The sequence below is a fragment of the Perissodus microlepis genome, chromosome 6 (assembly GCF_051167445.1).
Source record: "Perissodus microlepis isolate ML-2025 ecotype Zambia chromosome 6, ASM5116744v1, whole genome shotgun sequence".
Taxonomy (NCBI): domain Eukaryota; kingdom Metazoa; phylum Chordata; class Actinopteri; order Cichliformes; family Cichlidae; genus Perissodus; species Perissodus microlepis.
Genome location: NC_140466.1, coordinates 7167424 through 7192472, shown reverse-complemented (window position 1 = coordinate 7192472; position 25049 = coordinate 7167424). Strand labels below are relative to the sequence as shown.

Here is a 25049-nt window from a genome sequence, read left to right as displayed (position 1 = left end):
TGGAACAACCTACTTGGTATTTATTTCAAGTTTTGTGGTTTATATAACGTTTTTAGAGTTACCTTACTTGTTGAATATGCAAACCACCGCTCTTTCTTACACTTGCAATATTCGTGTAAGTGACAATGAAGTGCAGTCCGTGCAGCATGCCATCACTTTGTGGTGGGGTAACAGATTCAAGCGAGCATCTCCCCACCACACTCATCACTGAATAAAAAATGTAACAACCTGTAACTCTAAACTAGAGACAACACAGCCAAGTTTAATCTCCTTTTTCATTATGCTTTTTTTTTTTTTTTTTTTTTTGGCATCATTCGTATTTGACGAGTGTCGAATTGCACCAGGCTGCACTACTTTGGAATATTTAACATTAATAATAAGACCATGCATGTAATTTCCTAATCATAGAGGCTAGTACTGCTCACGTAGAAATGTATTTTATTTTTTGTTTCTTTATTTTTTTCTCTGATTGGGGACCAGATCTGTCCTCCCCCCTACATCCCACAGTATGACAAGCCAGCCCTCTTCTGTCCCGCCCTCAGCCCATCTCGGCTCGGGCAGGATCCATCTCTGCGACGGGACACGCACGAAAAGAAGGTGCAGAGAAACCCAACAGGCGACAGAACCAAGACAAGGAAAAAAACTAAACAAAAATACACACACACACATATTCGACACAAGGTGGTGTTTCGCAGCGTGAAGGCGGTGCGTGTTGTACAAAGCCACCAACAACCGACCGTCCTTCATTATTTAAACTGCACATCACGGCGGTGACACTCCGGAGGTCCCACTTGGCTGCTGAGATGCATGCAGGGATGAACAGTCAGATAATTTGATCTTCGCTGTGGAAATATCCACTCGGTCTCGTTGATGACAGGAGGAAAGATGAAGTTTGCGGTTGCGGTGTTGTGGTTCTGCGTGGCTCTTGGGAAAGCTACGATGCAAGGTAAGAATCTGGAAACACTCGTCTTTAAACTGCTGAAGCTGCACAACTGTCAGGACAGAAAATCTAATTTGTACAAAACAAAAGCTCAAACTGACAGAAGATTGAGCAGGAGAATTGTGTCTAGTTAAATCGAAACACGTTATATCCTCAATATTCACACTAATTGGCTAACGTGCCACGGCTCTGCCCAGTGAGAAAGATGTTTTAAAAAGAGGCGATCATGCTATGTAGTTTAAATATGATTATAGTTTTTAATCAGGGCGCAGGACAAAACGATGGGGTCAGGTGAAGGAGCATGTTTATGATTTATTAAAGAGTGAGTTCACAGCGCCCCCCCTTGGGATGTTTGACTAAGAATGGGCTTTATAACACTACAGTAGAACAATAAGGGACGGTATAAATACAATACATATTCACAGCAATGGGAGAGAAGAATTCCCTTACATAATAAAGCCGTGAGCGGGCTATGCCTCATAGAATTTGATATGAAATATATTGAGCAAAATACTGTGACACAGAGATGGCAGAACAGAAATCCACGATCAAACTGCTGTCTCTTCTTCCTGCTGTCATGTGTGTGAGTGTGGGCAGATATTACTTTAACACGCTGACGCAAATTAACAATCTAAAGTTGTTTATCTGTTTGTGTGTTTGTGCACATGCCTGTGTAAATCCACTTCATCTCAGTGGCCTTGACCTTTTGCCTTAAGACTTCATGGTTTAGACGAACAAGGTGCTGGAAGCTTTCTTCAGAGATTTTGGCTCATACTGACATTATAGCATCTATTACATGCTGCAGATATGTCAGTTGCGCATCAAGAATGTGAATCTCCCATTCCATTACATAACAAAGGTGGAATGAGATCCGATGTATGAACTTTGTGACGTGGCACATTATCCTGCTGGAAGAAACCACCAGAAAATGGGTACACTGTGGCGACAGAGGTATGAATGCAGTCAGCAATAATGCTTAGGAAGGACATAGTGTTTAAATGATGCTCAAAGTGCGCCAAGAAAATATCCAATGCAAGGCAGGATGGATCCATGCTTTCATGCTGTTTACGCCAAATTCTCACCCTACCATCTAAATGTTGCAGTGGCTGTGCAAGTTGTAACATTTGTGTGCGTGTGTAAAGATGCTCTTTGCATACTTTGGTTGTAATGAATGGTTAGTTGAGTTACTGTTGCTTTCCTGTCAGCTTGGCAGTTTTACTCCGAGAACTGCTGCTCACGGGATATTTTATCTTTTTCATACCATCCTCTGTAAACCTTCCCAGTAGATCAGCAGTTTCTGAAATACTCAGACCTGCCTGTCTGGCACCAACAGCCATGCCACATTCAGAGTCACTTAAATCACTTTTCATGGATGAGGGGAAATACTGAAATTACCCCTCAGCATTCAAAGCTCGCTTCCTACTTTTCCATTATTATAACAATGAAAAGATAATCCTTCATTAGTCCCCTAGTGGTTAAATGATACAACTTGTAGTTTCTATAAATACGATTCTTTAGTATGTGAATTAACCTGAATTAACCCCCCCCCCCCGAAAATCCTAGTGATTACCATATATGTCATGAGTGACCTGGTGAATGTTAAGAGGTTCAGCTTGGCTGTTTTTGCATAATTCTGTTGACACACAGACAAACCAATAAACATCAAAACCTCTGTCAACTTGCTGAGACTGAAACAGTGACAGTGGAGTTAGAATATAAAGTTAAACTGTTGTTCATATGCACTGGTGTGTGACCAAAAAATGTGTTCCCCTCCAGTTTCCTTCTCTCATATTACCCCTCGCCGTGGTGCATCCTGCTGTGGCTCTATGTGAACAGATGGTAGTCACGGCAAGGTGATCATACCAGTTGTCACCCATGGGGTGCTTCAAATTGAGGATGAGGCAGGGTGCATGTTTGCATGCTGGGTCACTCCTTTGTCTCTATCAATCATCAACAAATTTCTTTTACTCTCTCAGACACACACACACACACACACACACATTCGACCTAATGCATTATAATTTCCCCACAGAGAAACAACCGCATCCTTCCAACCATCACAGTTCAATTCAATTCAATTCAATTCAATTTTATTTATATAGCGCCAAATCACAACAAAAGTCGCCTCAAGGCGCTTCATAGATACAGAGAAAAACCCAACAATCATATGACCCCCTATGAGCAAGCACTTTGGCGACAGTGGGAAGGAAAAACTCCCTTTTAACAGGAAGAAACCTCCGGCAGAACCAGGCTCAGGGAGGGGCGGCCATCTGCTGCGACCGGTTGGGGTGAGAGAAGGAAGACAAGATAAAAGACATGCTGTGGAAGAGAGACAGAGGTTAATAACAGATATGATTCAATGCAGAGAGGTCTATTAATACATAGTGAGTGAGAAAGGTGACTGGAAAGGAAAAACTCAATGCATCATGGGAATCCCCCGGCAGCCTACGTCTATTGCTGTCACGGGTAACGGGAAAGTACGGACTCAGTCGCGGAGCTCAGGATGCAAAGTACACGGTGCGTTTATTTACAGTGCCCAAACACAGTTTTCAAACATAAAGTGAAGTGCAAAGTCCAACAGTGATCTTCTCCAAACTCCCAGTGGTGCGCAGGTGAGTTTCCAAAGTGAGTCCCAGAGTGTGTGTTCTCCTCCAATAGCTTAATCCACGGGCTCCTGCTCTCCAACCTCCAGCTCTGTATCTCTTCCTCCTATAAACGAGCAAAAACCACAGGTGAGAAAGCTAGCCGGCTAAAGCTAAGCTGCAAGTCACAAAACACTCTTCACTACCGCGCTTCGAGTACAATCCAGCGTCGACTGCCATCTGGACACCCAGTTAAATACCTCAGCCCACAACGAAGGATGATCAGTGACAGCTGGGTGGCAAATTAGGTGCAGGTGTGTCAGCCACTGGGTGGAGGAGGAGAGAGAGAGAGAAGCACACACATACACACACACACACACACACAGGCAGGTCTCCCCGGGAAGGACTGTCCGACCATGACAGTACCCCCCCTCTAATGGGAGCCTCCGGGCGACCCACGAAACTTGTCAGGGTGCCGACGGCGGAACTCTCTCACCATACCGCGATCGAGAATCGCAGACCGCGGCACCCAGGAACGCTCTTCCGGACCGTACCCCGCCCAATCCACCAAAAACTGGAAGCCCCTACCGCGGCGCCTGGCGTCCATTATGCGAGTAATGGAATACGCCGGAGCGCCAGCGACATCCCGGGCGGGTGGTGGGGGCCCGGGAGGCGGGCACAACGGGCTGGTCCGGACCGGCCTAATTTGAGAAACATGAAACACGTTGTGTACCTTCATGTTGCGCGGGAGGGCCAGTCGGACAGTCACTGGATTCAGGATGGCTTGCACAGAAAAGGGTCCAAGGAACCGGGGAGCCAGCTTCTTGGACTCAGTCCGCAGAGTGATGTTCCTAGAGGAAAGCCACACCTGCTGACCCACCCGATAGGCCGGTGTAGGGATGCGGCGGCGGTCAGCCAGTCTCTTGTTTTGTGCGCTCGTACGCAGTAGGGCCGCTCGAGTTGCCCGCCAGATCCGTCGACAGCGCCTCATGTGATGTTGCACAGAAGGCACGGCCACCTCTCCCTCCGTGATGGAGAGGAGCGGGGGTTGATACCCCAGGGATGCTTCGAAGGGAGAGACACCCGTAGCGGCCGACGTGCTAGAGTTATGGGCGTATTCGGCCCACGCCAACTGCTCACTCCATGACGACTGGTTGGAGGAAACGACGCAGCGCAGCATGGCCTCCAGCTCCTGGTTCGCTCGCTCAGTCTGCCCATTAGTCTGCGGGTGGAAACCAGAAGACAGGCTGACCTGGACCCCCAGCTCGGTACAAAACATCTTCCACACCCGAGAGGTGAACTGGGGCCCACGGTCGGAAACAATGTCCAGAGGAATGCCGTGAAGGCGGAAAACATGCTGGGTCAAGAGCTGGGCAGTCTCTAGAGCGGTGGGAAGTTTGGTAAGGGCAACAAAATGGGCAGCCTTAGAAAAACGGTCAATGATGGTGAGTATAACAGTTTTACCAGAGGACGGAGGGAGGCCAGTGATGAAGTCCAGAGCGACGTGCGACCATGGCCGGCTGGGGACAGGCAGTGGTCTGAGGAGTCCTGAAGGAGGGGAGTTGGACGTCTTATTTCGGGCGCACACAGGACATGCAGCCACATACTCCCGGACGTCCTGAGAGAGAGAGGGCCACCAAAACAGTCTTTGTAAAAAGGTGACAGTTCGGTTCCTGCCCGGATGGCAGGTAAACCGTGCGGTGTGTGCCCAGTGGATGACCTTACCCCTGACCGCTGAGGGAACGTACAATCTACCTGCTGGACCGGTGCCGGGGTCGGGATCTTGTCGCTGAGCATCTCGGACCACCCTTTCTATCTCCCAGGTGAGGGTCCCCACAATGCACGAGGCTGGCAGAATGGGCCTCTCCTTCTCCTCAGGGTCCGTGTCTGGCGCGAACTGGCGTGACAAGGCGTCTGGTTTCGTATTCCGGGACCCGGGCCTGTAGGTAATGGTTAGGTTAAACCGTGCAAAAAACAATGCCCACCTGGCCTGTCGGGCGTTCAGGCGCTTAGCCGCTTGGAGGTAGGAGAGGTTCTTGTGGTCCGTCCACACGATGACAGGATGTTCGCTCCCCTCCAACCAGTGCCGCCACTCCTCCAGCGCCAACTTGATGGCAAGAAGCTCCCGGTCGCCCACGTCATAATTCCTTTCAGCCTGAGTGAGCCGACGGGAGAAAAAGGCACAGGGGTGTAATTTACCTGCCTTGCGCTGAGAGAGAACCGCCCCAACTCCCGAATCAGAAGCGTCCACTTCCACCACGAACGGCAGGGCGAGGTCAGCCTGGGCCAGGATGGGGGCCGAGGCAAACAGGCTCTTGAGACGGTCGAATGCTTGCTGAGCTGCTGGAGACCACAGGTACGGCTGTTTGGGCGATGTGAGTTGAGTAAGAGGCAATACCACCTTACTGAAGTCCCGGATGAAACGTCTGTAGAAGTTGCTGAATCCCAGAAAACTTTGCAACTTCTTCCGGGTGCCGGGCACGGGCCACTCCAACACAGCTTTGACCTTAGCCGGGTCCGCTCGCAACCGGCCCTGTTCAATGATGAAACCCAGAAAAGAGACAGTTGAGGCATGAAACTCACATTTCTCCGCCTTACAAAACAGCAGATTCTCCAGCAGGCGGTGCAACACCAGTCTCACATGCTTAACATGCTCAGCTCTGGACCTGGAGAAAATCAGAATGTCGTCAAGGTAAACGAACACGAAATGGTTCAAAAAATCTCGTAGGACGTCATTTACCAGGGCTTGGAAAATGGCAGGGGCGTTAGTGAGTCCGAACGGCATTACCAGGTACTCGAAGTGGCCCAGATGGGTGTTGAAGGCCGTCTTCCACTCGTCCCCCTCGCGGATGCGGACCAGGTGATAAGCATTGCGGAGATCAAGTTTGGTGAAATGGGTGGCCCCTTGAAGGAGTTCAAAAGCTGAGGCGAGCAGAGGTAGAGGATATTTGTTTTTGATAGTGATCTTGTTCAGTCCCCGATAGTCAATGCAGGGGCGTAGGGACGCATCTTTCTTTTCAACAAAAAAGAAGCCTGCACCCAAGGGAGAGGTGGAGGGACGGATGATACCTGCTGCCAGGGAGTCGGAAATGTAGCGCTCCATAGACTCGCGCTCAGGTTTCGAGATACTGTAGAGTCGGCTAGTGGGCAAGGGGGCGCCTGGGAGCAAATCAATCCCGCAGTCGTACGGACGATGGGGGGGCAGCGATTGGGCCCCGTCTTTGCTAAAGACTCGACCTAGATCATGATATTCGGCCGGCACGGTCGACAAGTCGAGGCGAGTGGGCGGCCCCGCAGGATCGTCTGACATGCAACCCGGCACTGCAGAGCGTAAACACTGCTCATGGCAATGGGTGCTCCACCCTACGATACATCCCTTGGCCCAATCAATCTGTGGATTGTGTCGCTGGAGCCAGGGGAATCCCAAAACTAAGGGTGTGTCAGGTGCCTTGAAGAGAAACAGGAACATCTGTTCAGTGTGATTGCCGGAGAGAGTGAGTGTGATTTCTTGAGTGCGGTGAGTGACAGCGGCTAAAGGCCTGCCATTAAGCGCTGACACCTGGAGCGTTTCAGGGAGAGGAACAACAGGCAAACCCATCTTGTGGGCCAAAGCCTCATCCAAAAAACTTTGTTCAGCTCCCGAGTCTATTAGTGCATCACAAGAATGGGTGCGGGAAAGAAACCGTAATTTAGCGGGGCAGCTGAGGTGGAGGAATGTATTCACCGGCGCACCCGTCAGTATCCCCACCTTTACTGACGGGCTGAGTCTTTTAGCCGTGAGGGACAGGAGTCCGCGAAATGCCCCTTCTTCCCGCACACAAAACACTCACCCACCAGTTGTCTTCTGCTCCGGGTGAATTTAGTCCGTCCCAGTTGCATGGGTTGCTCCTCGTCAGCAGGTGAGTCCGTTCCCTCCTCTCTCCACTCGAGAGAGGGGAGTCCAGTCGGAACTCCTACACCCCCTACTGACCGTCGCCCATCTCCAGTCCGCCTGCCAAACTCCCGCATATGGTCGTCTAGACTGATACACATGTTAACCAGGGCACTTAATGATTTAGGAAGCTCTTTAGTGGCCAACTCACGTTTGACATTCACATTTAAGCTGTTTAGGAATGCTCCTCGGAGCGCCTTTTCCTCCCAGCCCGTCTCCTCGGCCAGGATCCAAAAGTCCACGGAGAAGTCCGCCACGCTCCGCCGGCCCTGGTTTAAAGTAAACATGCGATGAGCAGCACTGTCAGGGTTAGAGCCTTTGTCAAACACACACCGAAATTTGCTCAAAAAATCACTATATGAGATGGAGGGTTGGGCGCTTAGGACTGCTTGAGCCCAGAGTAGTGCTCGTCCGGTCATGAGCTCCACCATGAGGGTGATCTTGGCAATATCAGAGGCATAAGCTCGAGTCTGCTGCCTAAAAATCAGAGAGCATTGAGTCAAAAATCCCCGGCTTTTGTCCAACTCTCCACTGAATTTTTCAGGTACAGGTAACGTGTGTTCTCGCTGAGGCGGAGGCGGAGATGGAGGAAGGGGACAGGCCGCTGCTACATTTAGAAGCTCCACTGGTGGTTGTGGTGGTGTAGTGGGCTCTGGTGGTTGAACGAGTGCTCTAGGTGTAGCAAGCAACATACCTTTCAGTTCAGATACCACCTGTAGTAGCGCGGACTGCTCCTCGGCCACATGCTGCAGCATTCTTTCATGCCGCTCCAACCGTTCAGCTTGAAGCGCGAGCTCGCGCTGGACGGGAGTTGAGTCCGCTGAGTCCATTGCTGGCTGGATTGTTCTGTCACGGGTAACGGGAAAGTACGGACTCAGTCGCGGAGCTCAGGATGCAAAGTACACGGTGCGTTTATTTACAGTGCCCAAACACAGTTTTCAAACATAAAGTGAAGTGCAAAGTCCAACAGTGATCTTCTCCAAACTCCCAGTGGTGCGCAGGTGAGTTTCCAAAGTGAGTCCCAGAGTGTGTGTTCTCCTCCAATAGCTTAATCCACGGGCTCCTGCTCTCCAACCTCCAGCTCTGTATCTCTTCCTCCTATAAACGAGCAAAAACCACAGGTGAGAAAGCTAGCCGGCTAAAGCTAAGCTGCAAGTCACAAAACACTCTTCACTACCGCGCTTCGAGTACAATCCAGCGTCGACTGCCATCTGGACACCCAGTTAAATACCTCAGCCCACAACGAAGGATGATCAGTGACAGCTGGGTGGCAAATTAGGTGCAGGTGTGTCAGCCACTGGGTGGAGGAGGAGAGAGAGAGAGAAGCACACACATACACACACACACACACACACAGGCAGGTCTCCCCGGGAAGGACTGTCCGACCATGACAATTGCAGCATAACTAAGGGAGGATTCAGGGTCACCTGGTCCAGCCCTAACTATATGCTTTAGCAAAAAGGAAAGTTTTAAGCCTAATCTTAAAAGTAGAGATAGTGTCTGTCTCCCGAATCCAAACTGGAAGCTGGTTCCACAGAAGAGGGGCCTGAAAACTGAAGGCTCTCCCTCCCATTCTACTTTTAAATACTCTAGGAACAACAAGTAGGCCTGCAGAGCGAGAGCGAAGTGCTCTAATAGGGTGATATGGTACTACAAGGTCATTAAGATAAGATGGGGCCTGATTATTTAAGACCTTGTATGTGAGAAGCAGGATTTTGAATTCAATTCTGGACTTAACAGGAAGCCAATGAAGGGAAGCCAAAACAGGAGAAATGCTCTCTCCTTCTAGTCCCTGTCAGTACTCTTGCTGCAGCATTTTGGATTAGCTGAAGGCTTTTCAGTGAGTTTTTTGGACATCCTGATAATAATGAATTACAGTAGTCCAGCCTGGAAGTAATAAATGCATGAACTAGTTTTTCAGCGTCACTCTGAGACAGGATATTTCTAATTTTAGAGATGTTGCGCAAATGGAAGAAAGCAGTCTTACATATTTGTTTAATATGTGCTTTGAAGGACATGTCCTGGTCAAAAATGACTCCAAGGTTCCTCACAGCGTTACTGGAGGCCAAGGTAATGCCATCCAGAGTAAGAATCTGGTTAGATACCATATTTCTAAGATTTTCAGGGCCGAGTACAATAACCTCAGTTTTATCTGAATTAAGAAGCAGAAAGTTAGCGGCCATCCAGGTCTTTATGTCTTTAAGACATTCCTGCAGTTTAACTAATTGGTGTGTGTTATCTGGCTTCATGGACAGATAGAGCTGGGTGTCATCTGCATAGCAGTGAAAATGTATGCTATGTCTTCTAATGATGCTGCCTAAGGGAAGCATGTATAATGTAAACAGAATTGGTCCTAGCACTGAACCCTGTGGAACTCCATAATTAACCTCAGTGTGTGAAGAGGACTCTCCATTTACATGCACAAATTGGAGTCTATTAGATAGATATGATACAAACCACTGCAGTGCAGTACCTGTAATACCTACAGCATGTTCTAATCGCTCTAATAGGATATTATGGTCAACAGTATCGAACGCTGCACTGAGGTCTAGCAGGACAAGCACAGAGATGAGTCCACTGTCAGAGGCCATAAGAAGATCATTTGTAACCTTCACTAAAGCTGTTTCTGTGCTGTGATGAGCTCTGAAACCTGACTGAAACTCTTCAAATAAACCATTCCTCTGCAGATGATCTGTTAGCTGTTTGACAACTACTCTTTCAAGGATTTTTGATATGAAAGGAAGGTTGGAGATTGGCCTATAATTAGCTAAGACTGCTGGGTCTAGAGATGGCTTTTTGAGTAAAGGTTTAACTACAGCCAGCTTGAAGGCCTGTGGTACATAGCCGATTATTAGAGATAGGTTGATCATATTTAAGATCGAAGAATTAATTAATGGCAGGACTTCTTTGAGCAGTTTTGTAGGAATGGGGTCTAAAAGACACGTTGATGGTTTGGAGGAAGTAATTATTGAAGTTAACTCAGAAAGATCAATTGGAGAAAAAGAGTCTAACTTAACATCAATGGTACTAAGAGTAGCTGTAGATAATATTACATCTGTGGGATGATTACTGGTAATTTTTTCTCTAATGATAAAAATTTTATTTGTGAAGAAGTTCATGAAGTCATTACTAGTTAACGTTAAAGGGATGGTTGGCTCAACAGAGCTCTGACTGTTTGTCAGCCTGGCTACAGTGCTGAAGAGAAACCTGGGGTTGTTCTTATTTTCTTCAATCAGTGATGAATAGTAAGATGTTCTGGCTTTGCGGAGGGCTTTCTTATAAAGCAGCAAACTATTTCTCCAGGCTAAATGATGATCCTCTAAATTTGTGACACGCCATTTCCTCTCCAGATTACGAGTCATCTGCTTTAGGGTACGTGTTTGAGAATTATACCACGGAGTCAGGTACTTCTGATTAGAGACCTTAGTTTTCACTGGAGCTACAGTATCCAGAGTCGTACGTAGTGAGGAGGTGAAATTATTAACAAGATAATCGACCTCTGTTGGGGTAGCGTTCAGATAGCTGCTCTGCTCTGTGTTGGTACAGGGCATTGAAGATGATAACAGTGAGTGGATTATATTCTTAAACTTAGTTACAGCGCTTTCAGAAAGACATCTACTTTGATAAAATCTACTCTCCACCGCTGTGTAATCAATTATTGTAAATGTTATCAGGAAATGATCAGACAGGAGAGGGTTTTCAGGAAACACTGTTAAATGTTCAGTTTCTATGCCATATGTTAAAACAAGATCTAGAGTGTGATTAAAGTGGTGGGTGGGTTCTTTTACATTTTGAGAGAAGCCAATTGAGTCTAATAACAGACTAAATGCCATGTTGAGGCTGTCATTTTTAGCATCTACATGGATGTTAAAATCACCCACAATAATTATTTTATTTGAGCTCAGAACTAAATTAGATATAAAGTCTGAGAAATCAGACAGAAACTCTGTGTAAGGCCCAGGTGGACGATAGATGATAACAAGTAAGACTGGTTTCTGAGTTTCACAGCTGGGGTGGACAATGTTAAGCATCAGGCTTTCAAATGAATTAAAAGTCTGTCTTGGTCTTTCATTAATTAATAGGCTGGTGTGAAAAATTGCTGCCACACCGCCCCCTCGGCCTGTGCTTCGAGGTTTCTGGTAGTTAGAATGACTCGGGGGTGTTGATTCATTTAAACTAACATAATCATCCTGCTGCAACCAGGTTTCTGTAAGGCAGAGTAAATCAATTTGTTGATCAATTATTAAGTCATGTACTAACAGAGACTTGGAGGAGAGAGACCTAATATTTAATAATCCACATTTCACTGTTTTACTCTTTGGTTCAGATGTGGATACTGTACTGTTCTTTCTTTGTAATTGTTTATGTTTAAGTTGTTTGTTGCTGGTTTTTAGTTTGTTTTTTGTCTTTTTGGAAGCTGACACAGTCTCTATGGAGATGGGTTTTTGGGGGGGTAGCAGGAGGAGAGAAGCTGCAGAGAGGCGTGTAAGACTGCAACTCTGCTTCCTGGTCCCAACTCTGGATAGTCATATTTTGGGGGGTTTAATAAATTTGTCCATATTTCTAGAAATGAGAGCTGCTCCATCCAAAGTGGGATGGATGCCGTCTCTCCTAACAAGACCAGGTTTCCTCCAGAAGGTTTGCCAATTATCTATGAAGCCCACATCGTTTCTGGGACACCACTCAGACAGCCAGCAATTTAAGGAGAACATGCGGCTAAACATGTCACTCCTGGTCTGATTGGGGAGGGGACCAGAGAAAACTACAGAGTCCGACATTGTTTTAGCAAAGTTGCACATCGATTCAATATTGATTTTAGTGACCTCCGATTGGCGTAACCGGGTGTCATTACTGCCGACGTGAATTATGATTTTACTGAATTTACGTTTACCCTTAGCCAGCAGTTTTAAATTTCCTTCAATGTTGCCTGCTCTGGCCCCTGGAAGACAATTGACTATGGTTGCCGGTGTCTCTAGCTTCACATGTCTGAGAACAGAATCACCAATTACCAGAGTTTGACCCCCGGCGGGTGTGTCACCAAGTGGGGAAAAACGGTTAGACACATGAACGGGTTGGTGGTGTACCTGGGGCTTCTGTTTAGGACTATGCTTCCTCCTCACCGTGACCCAGCCGCCCTCTTTCCCCAGCTGCTTGGGGTCTGCCGGGGAACAGCTAGCGGGGCCTACGCTATCTTCGGCTGCACCAGCTACAGGGGCCTGGCTAGCTACGGGTGAATGAAGGGTGCGAAGCCGAGTCTCCAATTCAGTAATCCTGGCCTCCAGAGCTGCAAATATGCTACATTTGTTACAGATATCATTACTGCTAAAGGAGGCCGAGGAGTAACTAAACATCTGACACAATGAGCAAGAAAGTGCAGGAGGGACAGGTGAAGTAGCCATGGTGCTAACGAGTCGGCTACGAGCTAAGCTAAGCTAGCGAAACAGTACAGAGACAGTGAGTGAATACTTTGGCTATAAATTAGGTAGTGAGTACACAGAAAGTGTGCTTCGGATGAAGCACGTGAAGATTATACTATGAAAGAAGAATGTATTTAAAAGTTGTTAATTAAATTGCTAAGCAAATAAGCTACTCAGAAACACCACTGTGTTTGAGCAGGAACAGGAAGTGATACTCTACCGCAGAGCGAGCGAACACAGTGTGTGTGTTCTGATCAATACTTTCCTCTTTACCTTTGCTCAGTCAAATATGCACACACTCACATAGTGCAGGGTCAGTAAGCATCTCTCTGAGGGAGGGCGTTGGCCCTTGTAGAGGAATCCATCCCTGTGGTGTTTGACTACAGGGGCTCCTGGGTTTTTGTTGATGAGAATCTCAAGATGGGCTGCTTCCTGTTGTGATGGGAGATAGATGGATTCAGCTGAGTGTGTTGTTGCCCCATTTCAAGTCTTTACAAACTGAGTGCGGATCTGATGCAATAGTAGGTAATCTGTCTGCGTATGAACACAGCATGTGCTTTAACTTATGGCAGCACACCCAACAGAGAACAAGAGGAATCTAAAAATGAAAAAAAATACACGGTATATTTGTGTCCATGCACACACACACACCCTTCACATTTTACCCACACTGTATTTTTTTGTCTTTTGCATGTTTTTTCCCTCAATTAATGACCAATAACTATCAAATGTTTGCATTTTTTTTTTTTTTTACAAAAAGCAAATTTATATCTGTTATATGTACAAACATTCAGAATGTTCATTCATATCATTATAGATTCAATGACAGCTTTGAGTCTGTACAGGTAAGTCTCTACAGGACATGTCTGAACTGGGGCAATTTATTGAAATACTTCCGAGGTGTTCTTCTCAGGCACCATTATATTAAATGGGAAGCATCTGTAAACTCTCATCTTTTAGTCTTTCTACAAATATTGCATAGGGTTAGGTTTAGACTCTTGGTAGGGTTAATGATGAGAAACCTGTCCTGAAGCCATGCAAGTGTTGACCTAGCTGGATGCTTCACTCCACTGTCATGCTTTAAGTTTCAGCATCACCACTTCATGAGGTATATCCATTTCAGAAATTCTTCAAGGACCTCTCTGCATTTGGCTGCAATCATTGCTATTCTTTCACCCATTTCTCTGTCCGTGACACAGAGACACATTCCTACAGTGTGAATTGCATGGATTGTACCCACCAGATAATGAGTAGGGATGGGAGTAGAAAACCATTTCCAGATTTTCTAATTAATCTGAATGATATGACTCCAAGCTTTTATTATTTTTACCAGTGCCAGCATGCATAGTCATATATAAGCCTTTCATTTTCCTCTTTTTCTTTATTGTGTTCTGGCTCAGAGATGATTGATAAGGAATCAACAAGGGAGTCAATAAAGCATGGAGTGAGCTTAGAGCTTGGAGTTCTGCTGAAATAGTTCCGTTTGTCTTTCAGACCCACTCAGTCTGTTTCGTTTATAGATATTGCACAAATGCAAGAAAGCAGTCCTACATATTAGTTTAATATGCATGTTGAAGGACATGTCCCGGTCAAAATGGACTCCAAGATTCTGCAGAGAGGCCAATGTAATGAAATCTAGAGTAAGTATCTGGTTAGAAACCAAGTTTGTAAGATTTTTAGGACCAAATAAAATAAAAAGTTGACAGTCTCACAAGTCTCTTTTACTCAAGTGACTTCTGTCTAGGCATTCTACCATAAAAGCTTGAGCTGTTGAAAGCGTTGTCATTCTGGCAGGTTTTCTCTTCACTTTAGAGGACTTCTGAACTTTTGTTATTGCAACTGTCAGGTCTCTAGTCATCTTGCATTACAAGGCTGTTCTTGCTTGCTAAGTCATTTTGGCTCGAATTATTGTGGCCACTAGATCATTATTTACCATGGCCCTCCCAAAAAGCCTCAGAAAAAAGCAACATGCAGTGTTGCACCATGATATCAAGAAATTTCCTAGACAAATGTCTTCACTATGCCATTATATATTATTGAGATTTTTTATTGCTGTATTTCAAACATAGTCAAAACAGAATAAATTATTGCAGATTACATTTTAAATGCAATCTAAAATAAACCTAGTTTCCTATATTATTTATTAATAATTATATAAATAGGGATGCCCTTCTTATCTCCCTCTCCAGCTAAAATATTATATCACGACTGTATACCAAAATGTAGGACGAAAATAAGATTGCATTGCTTAGCAGAGAGCAATGTCGCTGCATTAAGATGCAAGTGGAAGTGGGAGTTTGTTTTCTCACTTCTATCTTTTTTTCTGTCTGTTCTCATTCCCCTTGCCCCAGTTAGTGTACCCTTCTGTAGCAACTTCTCCCCTTCCCCCTGTTTCTGTCTCTCTTATATTCTAGAGGGAATTGCTTTGGGTCACTCTGTCTCACTCTTTCTCTTATCAGCACTCTCCACTCCTCTGCAGCATTCCTCTCATTTTAGAGGCTGTTGATTCAAACTTCTCTTTTCTGTCTATCAGCTTCTGTTGCAACACTACCATAGGCTGTGCCAAATATCGGGCTCTTATGCAGACAATTGCTCCAAGCTTTGAGCTGATAAAGCCACAGAGTTACTGTGGGAGGCTCTTGTGTGACTCTCAAGTACAAATACCACATAATGCTCTGAGCGTCCAACGAATGCTGCTGTCATTTGCATCTTAGTTACACACAAAGAGTAGTTTTTTTCTACTCAGTCTAGGTTTCAAACTCATACATGTATATTTTAGCAAAGATGAACTAAACTGAAATTCACATCATAATCTTGCATGTTCTTCTCTATAACTGTTTACCTAAAAAAACCCAAAAACATCTCCCGGCTTGTTGAAATGAATGCACTGTTCCTTCATTGCACTGTTTCCTGTTCAGCATGAGCGTCACTCTTTAACTGACTATTATGTCTTGTGCCTGACTGCACAAAGCGCTCTGAGCTCTTTTTGTTTCCCCTGGCGATTGTTCTGTCTGAGGTGATCATGTCAGTATGATCATCTTGTCAGCCTCGGGAGCTTAGATGCATTCGCTCGGCCATGACCAGCTGTCAGTCCGAGGCTGACAGTGTGTGCATGCCTGACTCTAAGGCCCTGACTTAATTTTTTATCCCACTTATTTTTGAGACTCCGGAGACATGTGGTAGAGCTCGTTCATGCATAACTTAAACATGTAAAACTTGGAAAAGTGTGACAGTTATGTGCAGATCTGTTTTGCACATGAATGTTGAGTGTATATGAGGTAAGTAGCCATCTGTTTAGAGGTTCAACTAGTTTTACTTTTAAGTAATGCACTTTATGATGTACAATAAGGTCAACAAAGTTTGGGACATTGACATTTTTATATATAATTTTGCCACCACAGTGGAGTAATTCAGAGGGTCTCACACAAGTGTTAAATTAACTGGCTAGCCCATGACAGCCATTTTTACACATAGGCCTCTATTTTCAGAGGCTCAAAAGTAATTTGACAATTAAGGAAATAAAATATCTGGAAATGATTCCAAGTGCTGAACTTGCTATGACATGTTAGTGTGTAAATGTGAACACTGTAAAAATGAAACCTGTTAAATATCATCATATTAACACCATCATTTTGAGCCTTACTAAACTGCTAGTGTGGCGGTGTCTTATAAAAGGTTTGCACAGCTGCACAGTAATGAAACAGCATGTTAGAAGAGCAGCATTGAAAGCCACAATGGTCAAAAGAATGTGAAATCACTGAGTGTAAATGACCTTAATTTAGGTAAATAAAGAGCTGAGTTTAATCATTGTACTTACACACATCAAAAGGAAAGGGGGGGGTCAAATGTAATGTTCAGGTACAGTCTGTGTGAAATATGAGTAATTATGTGATGTGTGTAGTCATCTGCATTGATTCCAGAAGCACATCTATTCCTTTACAAGCTGCATCTTCTCCTGCTTTTTACGACATACAACAGTCTTACATTTTTCCTTTCTGGCTTTATCCCTACTACCTTCTTCCCCTCCTTCCAGTCCAGGAAGATTTTGTGTCGCTGGCAGAGTTGGAGGATTCTCTGCTGAGGAACCTTTTCAGAGGTTACCAGAAGTGGGTGCGGCCTGTTCAGCACGCCAATGACACCATCACTGTACGCTTTGGACTAAAGATCTCACAGCTGGTTGATGTGGTGAGGAAATAACATGCACATCCACAAACCTGCAGGAGGTATACAGTGTGTATAGTAATGTCAAGTTAGTTAAATTGCTCTATAAATTGCCTCTGCTTGTTGACACTGCTTACTCTACCCAATATTTTTTATATAATATTAGGTTACAATTACAAGGATTTGGGTAATTTTGTCAGTTGGTATTGATCAAATTCTTGAGCAAAGTAGATTCAGGTGAATACACAGCTGTGTCTGTGACTCTGCATAAATTAACATAGATTAATATGTAATATGGTTAATACAATCCTGTTATAATCGTCTGAGGAGAAACGGGTTATTCACAGGAACAAGAGAGGAGTGTGTGGAAATAAGAAAAGAGGAGAGATAGCAGCAGGAGAACTAGAAGATAGGTAAGCAAGGCAATAGACAGATGGAGCATACAATAGGTGTAAATGTTATATATGGAGGTAAAAAATGAACTATTGTAGAGATGAAGCCTTCAGTGAGGATAAACAAGGAGAAGGGTGTCGAGAGGGATTTAAAGGACCTCAAAAAGAAGAGAGAGTAACAACAAAGAGAAAAGAAGAAAGACTAAAAGTGAAGTCCAAAGTGGACTTGTACATGCAGTGGGAGAGGAAGTAATGAGGCCATCAAGCTGAGAGGAATCAGATTTCATTTATTATTCACACAAGTATGCGCTCACAAAGCTGCTTGCCCCAAGTCTAAAGAGGGCAACAGTTTTACTACATCAGCATTTCACATTTGTACTTCTCCCTGAAAAGATAACATTTAGAAGAGTGCCATCTTCCGGTTTTCTGTCTAAACTGCAAATATTTATACCAAATTAATTAAATGTTGCAGTCAGGTATGCCTCACAAGCTCACGAGAGTAGACAAAATCGATTTCATAGATTTTCATCTTTCTTAATACTTTATACTTTTTCTGCTCTCAAACTCCACATGAAATGTATTCTGTCTTTGACCTTCTCCTGGTAATCCTCTACCACCCTCTCAAATGTGTTTTTATACAGTGGGTTTCATTATTTTGTATAGCACAAGATAGGAGTAAGATTGCAGGAATAGTAAACCATGTCGTTATTATATACTATTTTCCAAGTGAAAGTTTTCATTTGGAGTAACCTATCTCTTTTTTTTTTGTCTAATATTGTTTGTACTCAAAAGTGAGAAACTCTAAAATATGTGCGAGACCCCAAAAGCTGTTCCACTGCACTTATTAAGTAGGAAGCTGAAGAAGCAATTAACCCATCAACCTTTTTAGGCTTATGTCCTTTCTTTAATGCCACTCAGCTTTTTGTCTCCAGCTTTGGGTTTGCTTCTCACCTCCTCATTAGCTTCACTTATCATTTCAAGTAAGTAGATTTATAAATAATGAACTTGGTATTTTATTCTTTTTTTGTCTTGCAGGATGAAAAGAACCAGCTAATGACTACAAATGTTTGGCTCTGGCAGGTGAATACTAGCTCTACTGCTTACAAATTATAGGATCTTTAATTTTCAGTTTTCTTGAAGTAAGCTAATTTTCACTGTTATTATTCACATTTTGATAAGGGTTTTTTTTTGGTGTCCCTTGACAAGAAGATTTAAATGAGTGAGACTACATGATTAAATAAAGGTATAAATGTACCATTGCGTGTATATAAAATAATGATTATTATGGAGTAATTATCGATTTATTATTATTATTACTTTTAAAAGACAATAAAACTTGAGCACATAAATCTCAATAAAACATTTTCCATTTACGCATATTTCCAGAGGCACATTGTGAGGAGAGGCAAGAAATGTGCCCATCTTTAACACACTGTTAAATTTCGCTTTTGTATATTTTATTAAATTTGGAGAGGTTCAAAGTACATTTAAGAGGAGGATGGATCCTGAATGACTGCACTACAGCAAGAGATGATCTTCTAAAACTTGTGTCGGACTCACGGAACAATACATCTCTGGCCTTGGTGAATAGTAAATTGGCTGACACAAGATGTATAATAGATAAAGATAATAAACATGCATAGATATATAATAGATGAGGGTAGTTTTAACTGTTACATACCGCTTTTGCCTTTTTTTTTATTTTCAGCCTTTCAGTAATAACCTTTTAATGATTCCCAATACATCCTTTAAAATGTCTCACACTAGTGTTACTTTCTGCAAGAGATATCAAACGTCAGATCAGCAAAAGAACAGCAAAAAAGTATTAAGAATTGGCCCCATTCTTATTGCTGTTTACACCTGATTGTAAACATTACTTTATATCTGCCGCATTGTACAGTTTCTTTAGTGTTAATTATTTTAATTATAAATTATTTAGTAAAAATTCTGCTAGTGAGCTCTTGATAGAAATAGAAAGACGTTTTTTTAAACCACAATGACAAGGGCAAAAAAATAATAATCTTAGATTGTATTTGCAAGTAAAATCACCAGTATACTTCTCCTTAAAAATAAGGAGAAATATACTGGTGGAAAACATATTCTAGTGTCCGTTCCATTCCTGCTGAGCGAGCAGCCTGGTGCTGTCCATGGTGCTGCGCATGGATGGTACCATGGACAGTACCATGTGTGCAGAAACTGCATGCACTTAGCTTGTAGGCTTAATGTATCAGTGGGTCATTGTGTTATTGTTCGTGTTTTTATAGGAGTGGGTTGATGTGAAGCTGAAGTGGAACCCTGATGATTATGGGGGCATTACGTCTATCAGAGTGCCTTCGGAGACAATATGGCTGCCTGATATTGTTCTGTATGAAAAGTGAGTTGCACAACACTCTACACACATTGGTACCACATTCTGAGGCAGTGCTCAGTGGCTTTGTTTTTTGCCTCCCTTGCCTCACTTTTGTGACTTCAGCCTTTTTTCCTCTCTTTTCCATTTCTTTCCATTTTCTCCCAGTGCTGATGGTCGCTTTGAAGGTTCACTGATGACTAAAGCCATTGTGCGCTGGGATGGCACCATAACATGGACTCCACCCGCCAGCTATAAGTCGTCCTGCACCATGGATGTCACCTTCTTCCCCTTTGACCGACAGAACTGCTCCATGAAGTTCGGTTCCTGGACTTATGATGGAAATATGGTGGATCTTGTCCTGGTGGACCACTACGTGGATCGTAAAGACTTCTTTGATAATGGCGAATGGGAGATCCTCAATGCCACAGGAGTAAAGGGAAGTAGGAGGGATGGGGTTTACTGGTATCCATTTGTCACATACTCTTTCATCCTTAAAAGGTTGCCCTTGTTCTACACCCTCTTCCTCATCATCCCCTGCCTTGGCCTGTCCTTCCTTACTGTGCTGGTATTCTATTTGCCATCAGACGAAGGAGAGAAACTTTCACTTTCAACATCGGTGCTGGTATCACTCACTGTGTTCCTGCTGGTCATAGAAGAAATTATCCCTTCATCCTCAAAGGTGGGCAATCTATGTCAGTGTTTCTCCATATTCAAGTTTTTACTGGGCTATATTATGATTATTATTTATTTATTTTTTAATCCACTTTTCTTTCTTCTGTGTTCAGTTATCCTAACTACAATCTTAATTACAGCATGCTCTAATTAAAATGGAGCACAACCCCAACCTTCTCAATTACCTGCTGCTTGAACTGCATGTCAGCTCTATTAACCAAGCAGCAGAGAAAAACGAAAAAGCCTTCAGAAAAAACTACTTTCAAAGGCAATGACAGAATCAATGACTTTTCAGTCTGTAGCCCACTACGAGGCATATTTCATAGACACTTATAATGTTGCCTGAATGTTTTATTCAGGGTTAATATGTTATTACAGAGGATAGTTTAAACAAGAAGTAAGTAGAAATGCTATAAAAGTTCTTAAAATGTGTACCATGCTTTTTAAATGTATTAGACTAATTAGTATTTTTTGCAAATGAATAAAATCTATATTTAACAAGCTTTGAAACACATCAGAAATGCACTTTGTTCATCATTAAATATTTTTAAAGCATTTTTTTGTTAAATATAAACAAATTTCATCCATGACAGCAAAAAAAGAAAAAAAAAGGCATGAAATTGTATTTTAAACATCTACACTGGCATCTTACAGTGTTAAACTAAAGCTCTTCTCTGAAACATGTGGGTGGGTGCAGTCTCTGCTTCATTAACAGCTCCTTGAATCTCCTGATACAGTTGCTAAGGTGAAACGACTTATACATCTTGGAGTCTAGGAGGTACACTGAGTTATATGATGTCACGTAATTCCAATCATTTAGTAGCCACGAGCCTGAGCAGAAGTCTTTTCAAACATAATGCACAAAAGACTTGTAATCTTCTGCAGAGTACATGAGAAAAAGTAAATTCTACCACAAGGAATCAAAAGAATTTATTTATGTTATATACAGTGCATCCTAAAAAGCCAGTGAAACAAACTCAGGTCTCTTAACCCACTACTACATGACATTAATTTTTCTTTAAATTTGGCTAATATTCCAAATTTTGCTGATTAGTGAGTGGAGAAAGTATCCCACAGTCTTGTTCATGAGTAATGGTAATGGGGAAGTGACGGACAGATTGGGGCCACTGCTGCAGTTATATGGATGCTGCACCAGTCCAAAGTGGTGAAAAGATAGTTTAGGGGCGCTCTTGATTTACTGGTCGACCTGCGTCCACACCCTATGGTCACAAGCTTTGGTTAGTGATCGAAAGAATGACATTTACAGCTGGGCATGTCCTACTGGGGACGGACCCGGGGTAGACCCAGGATATACTTTGGTGCTCCCCTGGATAAGCTGGAGGAGGTGGTTCGGGAGAGGGAGGTCTGGTATCTGCTTAGGCTGTTGCCACCTTGACAGAGCCCCAGATAAGTGGAAGAAAAAGATAGCTGGATGGATGGAAGTATTACTGATGTTTGTACACAGCTGAATACCTGTTTCATTTTTACATTTATAGGTGATCCCACTAATTGGAGAGTACCTGCTCTTCATCATGATCTTTGTCACATTCTCCATTATTGTCACCGTCTTTGTGATTAACGTCCACCATCGCTCCTCTGCCACCTATCACCCCATGGCACCCTGGGTAAAGAGCCTCTTTCTTCAGAGACTGCCCAGACTCCTTTGCATGAGGGGACACACGGACAGGTAACAAAGATCAGCTTTAGTTAAACAAATATTTTACTTTTCTGCTGTTGTAACTTTAGATTTACTGTACAGTGTGGTATTGATCATTTCATGTAACATACAGAGTTAAGAGAGTTAGTTATAAAATTTCCAACTAACCTTCAAAGCCTAACAGTTTCAGTTAGCAGCTACACATGCAAAATAAAATAAATAAAATAACAGATGTAGTGTCATTATCTGCAGATACCACTTCCCAGACATTGAGATGCGAAGCCCAGAGCTGAAGCCCCGTCGAGGTGCGGGGAGGAGGGGCGTTCCTGGGCACTGTGGCGGTCAGCAGAGAGGCCCCCATGGAGGGAAGGAGGATGAAAACCAAGCTTGGTTGGCAATGCTGGAGAAAGCCACAAATTCCGTTCGCTACATCAGCCGTCATATCAAAAAGGAGCACTTTATAAGAGAGGTGGGCGTGGCCAAACGGGAGACTAGATGTGGGACGAATTGGGTTGCATGCGTGTTACATCATCTGTTTACTGTTACAGAAGTGGCACAGAGTCATTTACATGTCCCTAATGAGGGATGTTTTACTGTGAAAAAAATGTTTGGCGCCAACACAGACTCACACCTGTGTACTTTTGTGTTTCTGTGTCTCTCTTTGTTTCATCAGGTTGTACAAGACTGGAAATTTGTGGCTCAGGTGCTGGACAGAATTTTCCTGTGGGCCTTCCTAACAGTGTCAATCCTGGGAACTATCCTTATCTTCACCCCTGCTTTGCAGATGTACCTCAGCACACCTTCATGAAGGCACACACTCAGACTCGTGAATACTCTCCAACAGTTCGTTCTTGGTTTCCAGTCTGTCTTTAACTATGATTTATTGATAAAGTTCAATGAAACATTCACATTGTATCTTTCTGTTGTAGAGACAAGCCTGGGCAACAAACTTTTACCTCCCTACAACATGGTTTGCAGCCTGTAATAACTACTGGAAACTGTAATGCTCTAGATGCAACTTGTCCTTTGCTGTGAAATGCATGTAGAGGGGTGCAGAGGAGTACAAGCAATAAGCAGGTTAAGGTAGCGTGTATGATTTGAACATCTTTGTTTGTATAAATGTAAAAGTAATTATACATGCAACAAAATGCACAATGTCACTCCATGAATATTGAGCTGTTTTATGTGTCACATGCACTTTGTTGATTATTGTATGTTCTGTAATGATGATCAGAATAAAGAAAAAATTGAATACCACTATTTCTACGTCCTTTTTTGCGACACCCACACATGCTGAACAGGTAGAATAAAGTGTTACATCAATATATATAAATATGGTAAAATGATTAGTAGTAGTAATGATAATAATAATACTAAAAATGGATGTCTGGTACCCATAGCGTCCGCTAGATGGTAATCTAGCACTGTAAACTGCACCCAAGAGCTTCAGTGTGCACTAGAATGTGTTATTGGTTGTAATGACACAGTATATACACTAAGTGGCAGCAGACATCCATTTTTTGTCACAAAGGCACACATGACGGTCTCTGCAGAACAGCAGTAGTCTTTGTTCAACAATGTGGTGGAATTAGCGTTGAGCAACAATGGCTGAGAAACAGTTTCCAAAAGGGTTCATTTTTTGCTTTCCAATTTGCCTACATAATAATGCAACAGATATTAAAGATATTGTACATAGACTATAATAAGTTAGTAAAATAAAATCACTTGATATATTACAGAGGGATGTCTGATAGCTGCTTAGGGTGTTGCCACCTCGACCAAACCCTAGATAAGCAGGAGGAAAAGGATAGCTGGATGGATGGATGGGTTGTTGCCATGGTTTAGCATCAACCCTAGAGAACCCCCCCCCCCCCCAAGAAAAAATGGTTAGGTGCTGTGTCAGTCCTCATCAGATGAGCTCTGCACAAGGGCATATTATCATCACCATCGTCATCATTAGTAATTACACGAGGAGACAGTGACCCTAAATCTCCCCAGAACTTGTTCTCCCAGCTGACCGGGTGTGTATTTGAACCACGAACTGTAACTTTATAATGGCGGTAACTTTCTTACATTTTTAGTCACCCAGATGTTACAAGTGGCAGTCTAAGGCGATATCGTATTGTTGCATGATTTGGCCTAGTTTTTGGAAGATGAGTTTGTTCTCTGACTTATTAAATATGACTGGGATGCTTAAGCAAGAGTCTCCCCTCTTTCCCCTGCACTTGAACAGTCTGACCTCAGCCCACTCTTCCATTATTCACAGCTACAGATCTGACTCAGGAAGACAGGTGTGTGTGTGTGTGTGTGTGACACAGATAGACTGTGACAGAGGAGGGTGCAAGCCCCTCAGGATTGCATACAAATAAACAAGCTTTCAGCTCTTTTAATGGAGAAAAATCTTTGACCGTATGCGAGACACCCAAAATATTTTGAACGGAGCTCTTCTTTCCAGCCAAAAACATATTTCATGTACTTGCTTTCTTTAGAGCTGCTGGGAAATTAATAATTCAAGACAACTAAACTGTATGAGAGGTGGCGTCAGTTATTTGTGTTTAAAAAACTGAAACCCACCAAAGCACTTTAAAATATACCTTTGTCTTTCCTTATTTTCTGTACTGCCGGATCTGGATGATATCATCAAAAGCAGATGACCTTAACATGGTCATTTTAAGCATATAGCTCTGGCTGTTAGCATTGCATCTCCAACCACTTGTTTAAATTTTCTATATATCTAAATATCTTAAAGCCAATGAGAAACGTGGCCAATCTTGTCGTAATAAAGGATTATTATCAACAATGAATCATGCAAAAATAAAAACAATGGTGTGGGACTTGAGCACTTTAATCCCAGGCTTGCTCTGTCCATGACACTGCCTGTGTTAAGCACATTTTGAGTCAGTTTCTATGAATCTGAAACTGAATATAAGTTCAGTGTATTGACTTG

General features: G+C 43.4%; 1 protein-coding gene across 1 annotated transcript; it reads left to right on the top strand.

Moving 5' to 3' along the window:
- Window positions 1-520: 520 nt before the first annotated feature.
- Window positions 521-23359, top strand: LOC146384937 (neuronal acetylcholine receptor subunit non-alpha-3). Its single transcript, XM_084930409.1, has 8 exons — window positions 521-946; window positions 16904-17055; window positions 18459-18503; window positions 19688-19797; window positions 19939-20452; window positions 21942-22132; window positions 22355-22571; window positions 22776-23359. The coding sequence occupies exons 1-8, from the start codon at window positions 871-873 to the stop codon at window positions 22908-22910; spliced, it is 1440 nt and encodes a 479-aa protein (XP_084786535.1). The 5' UTR covers window positions 521-870; the 3' UTR covers window positions 22911-23359.
- Window positions 23360-25049: the final 1690 nt, after the last annotated feature.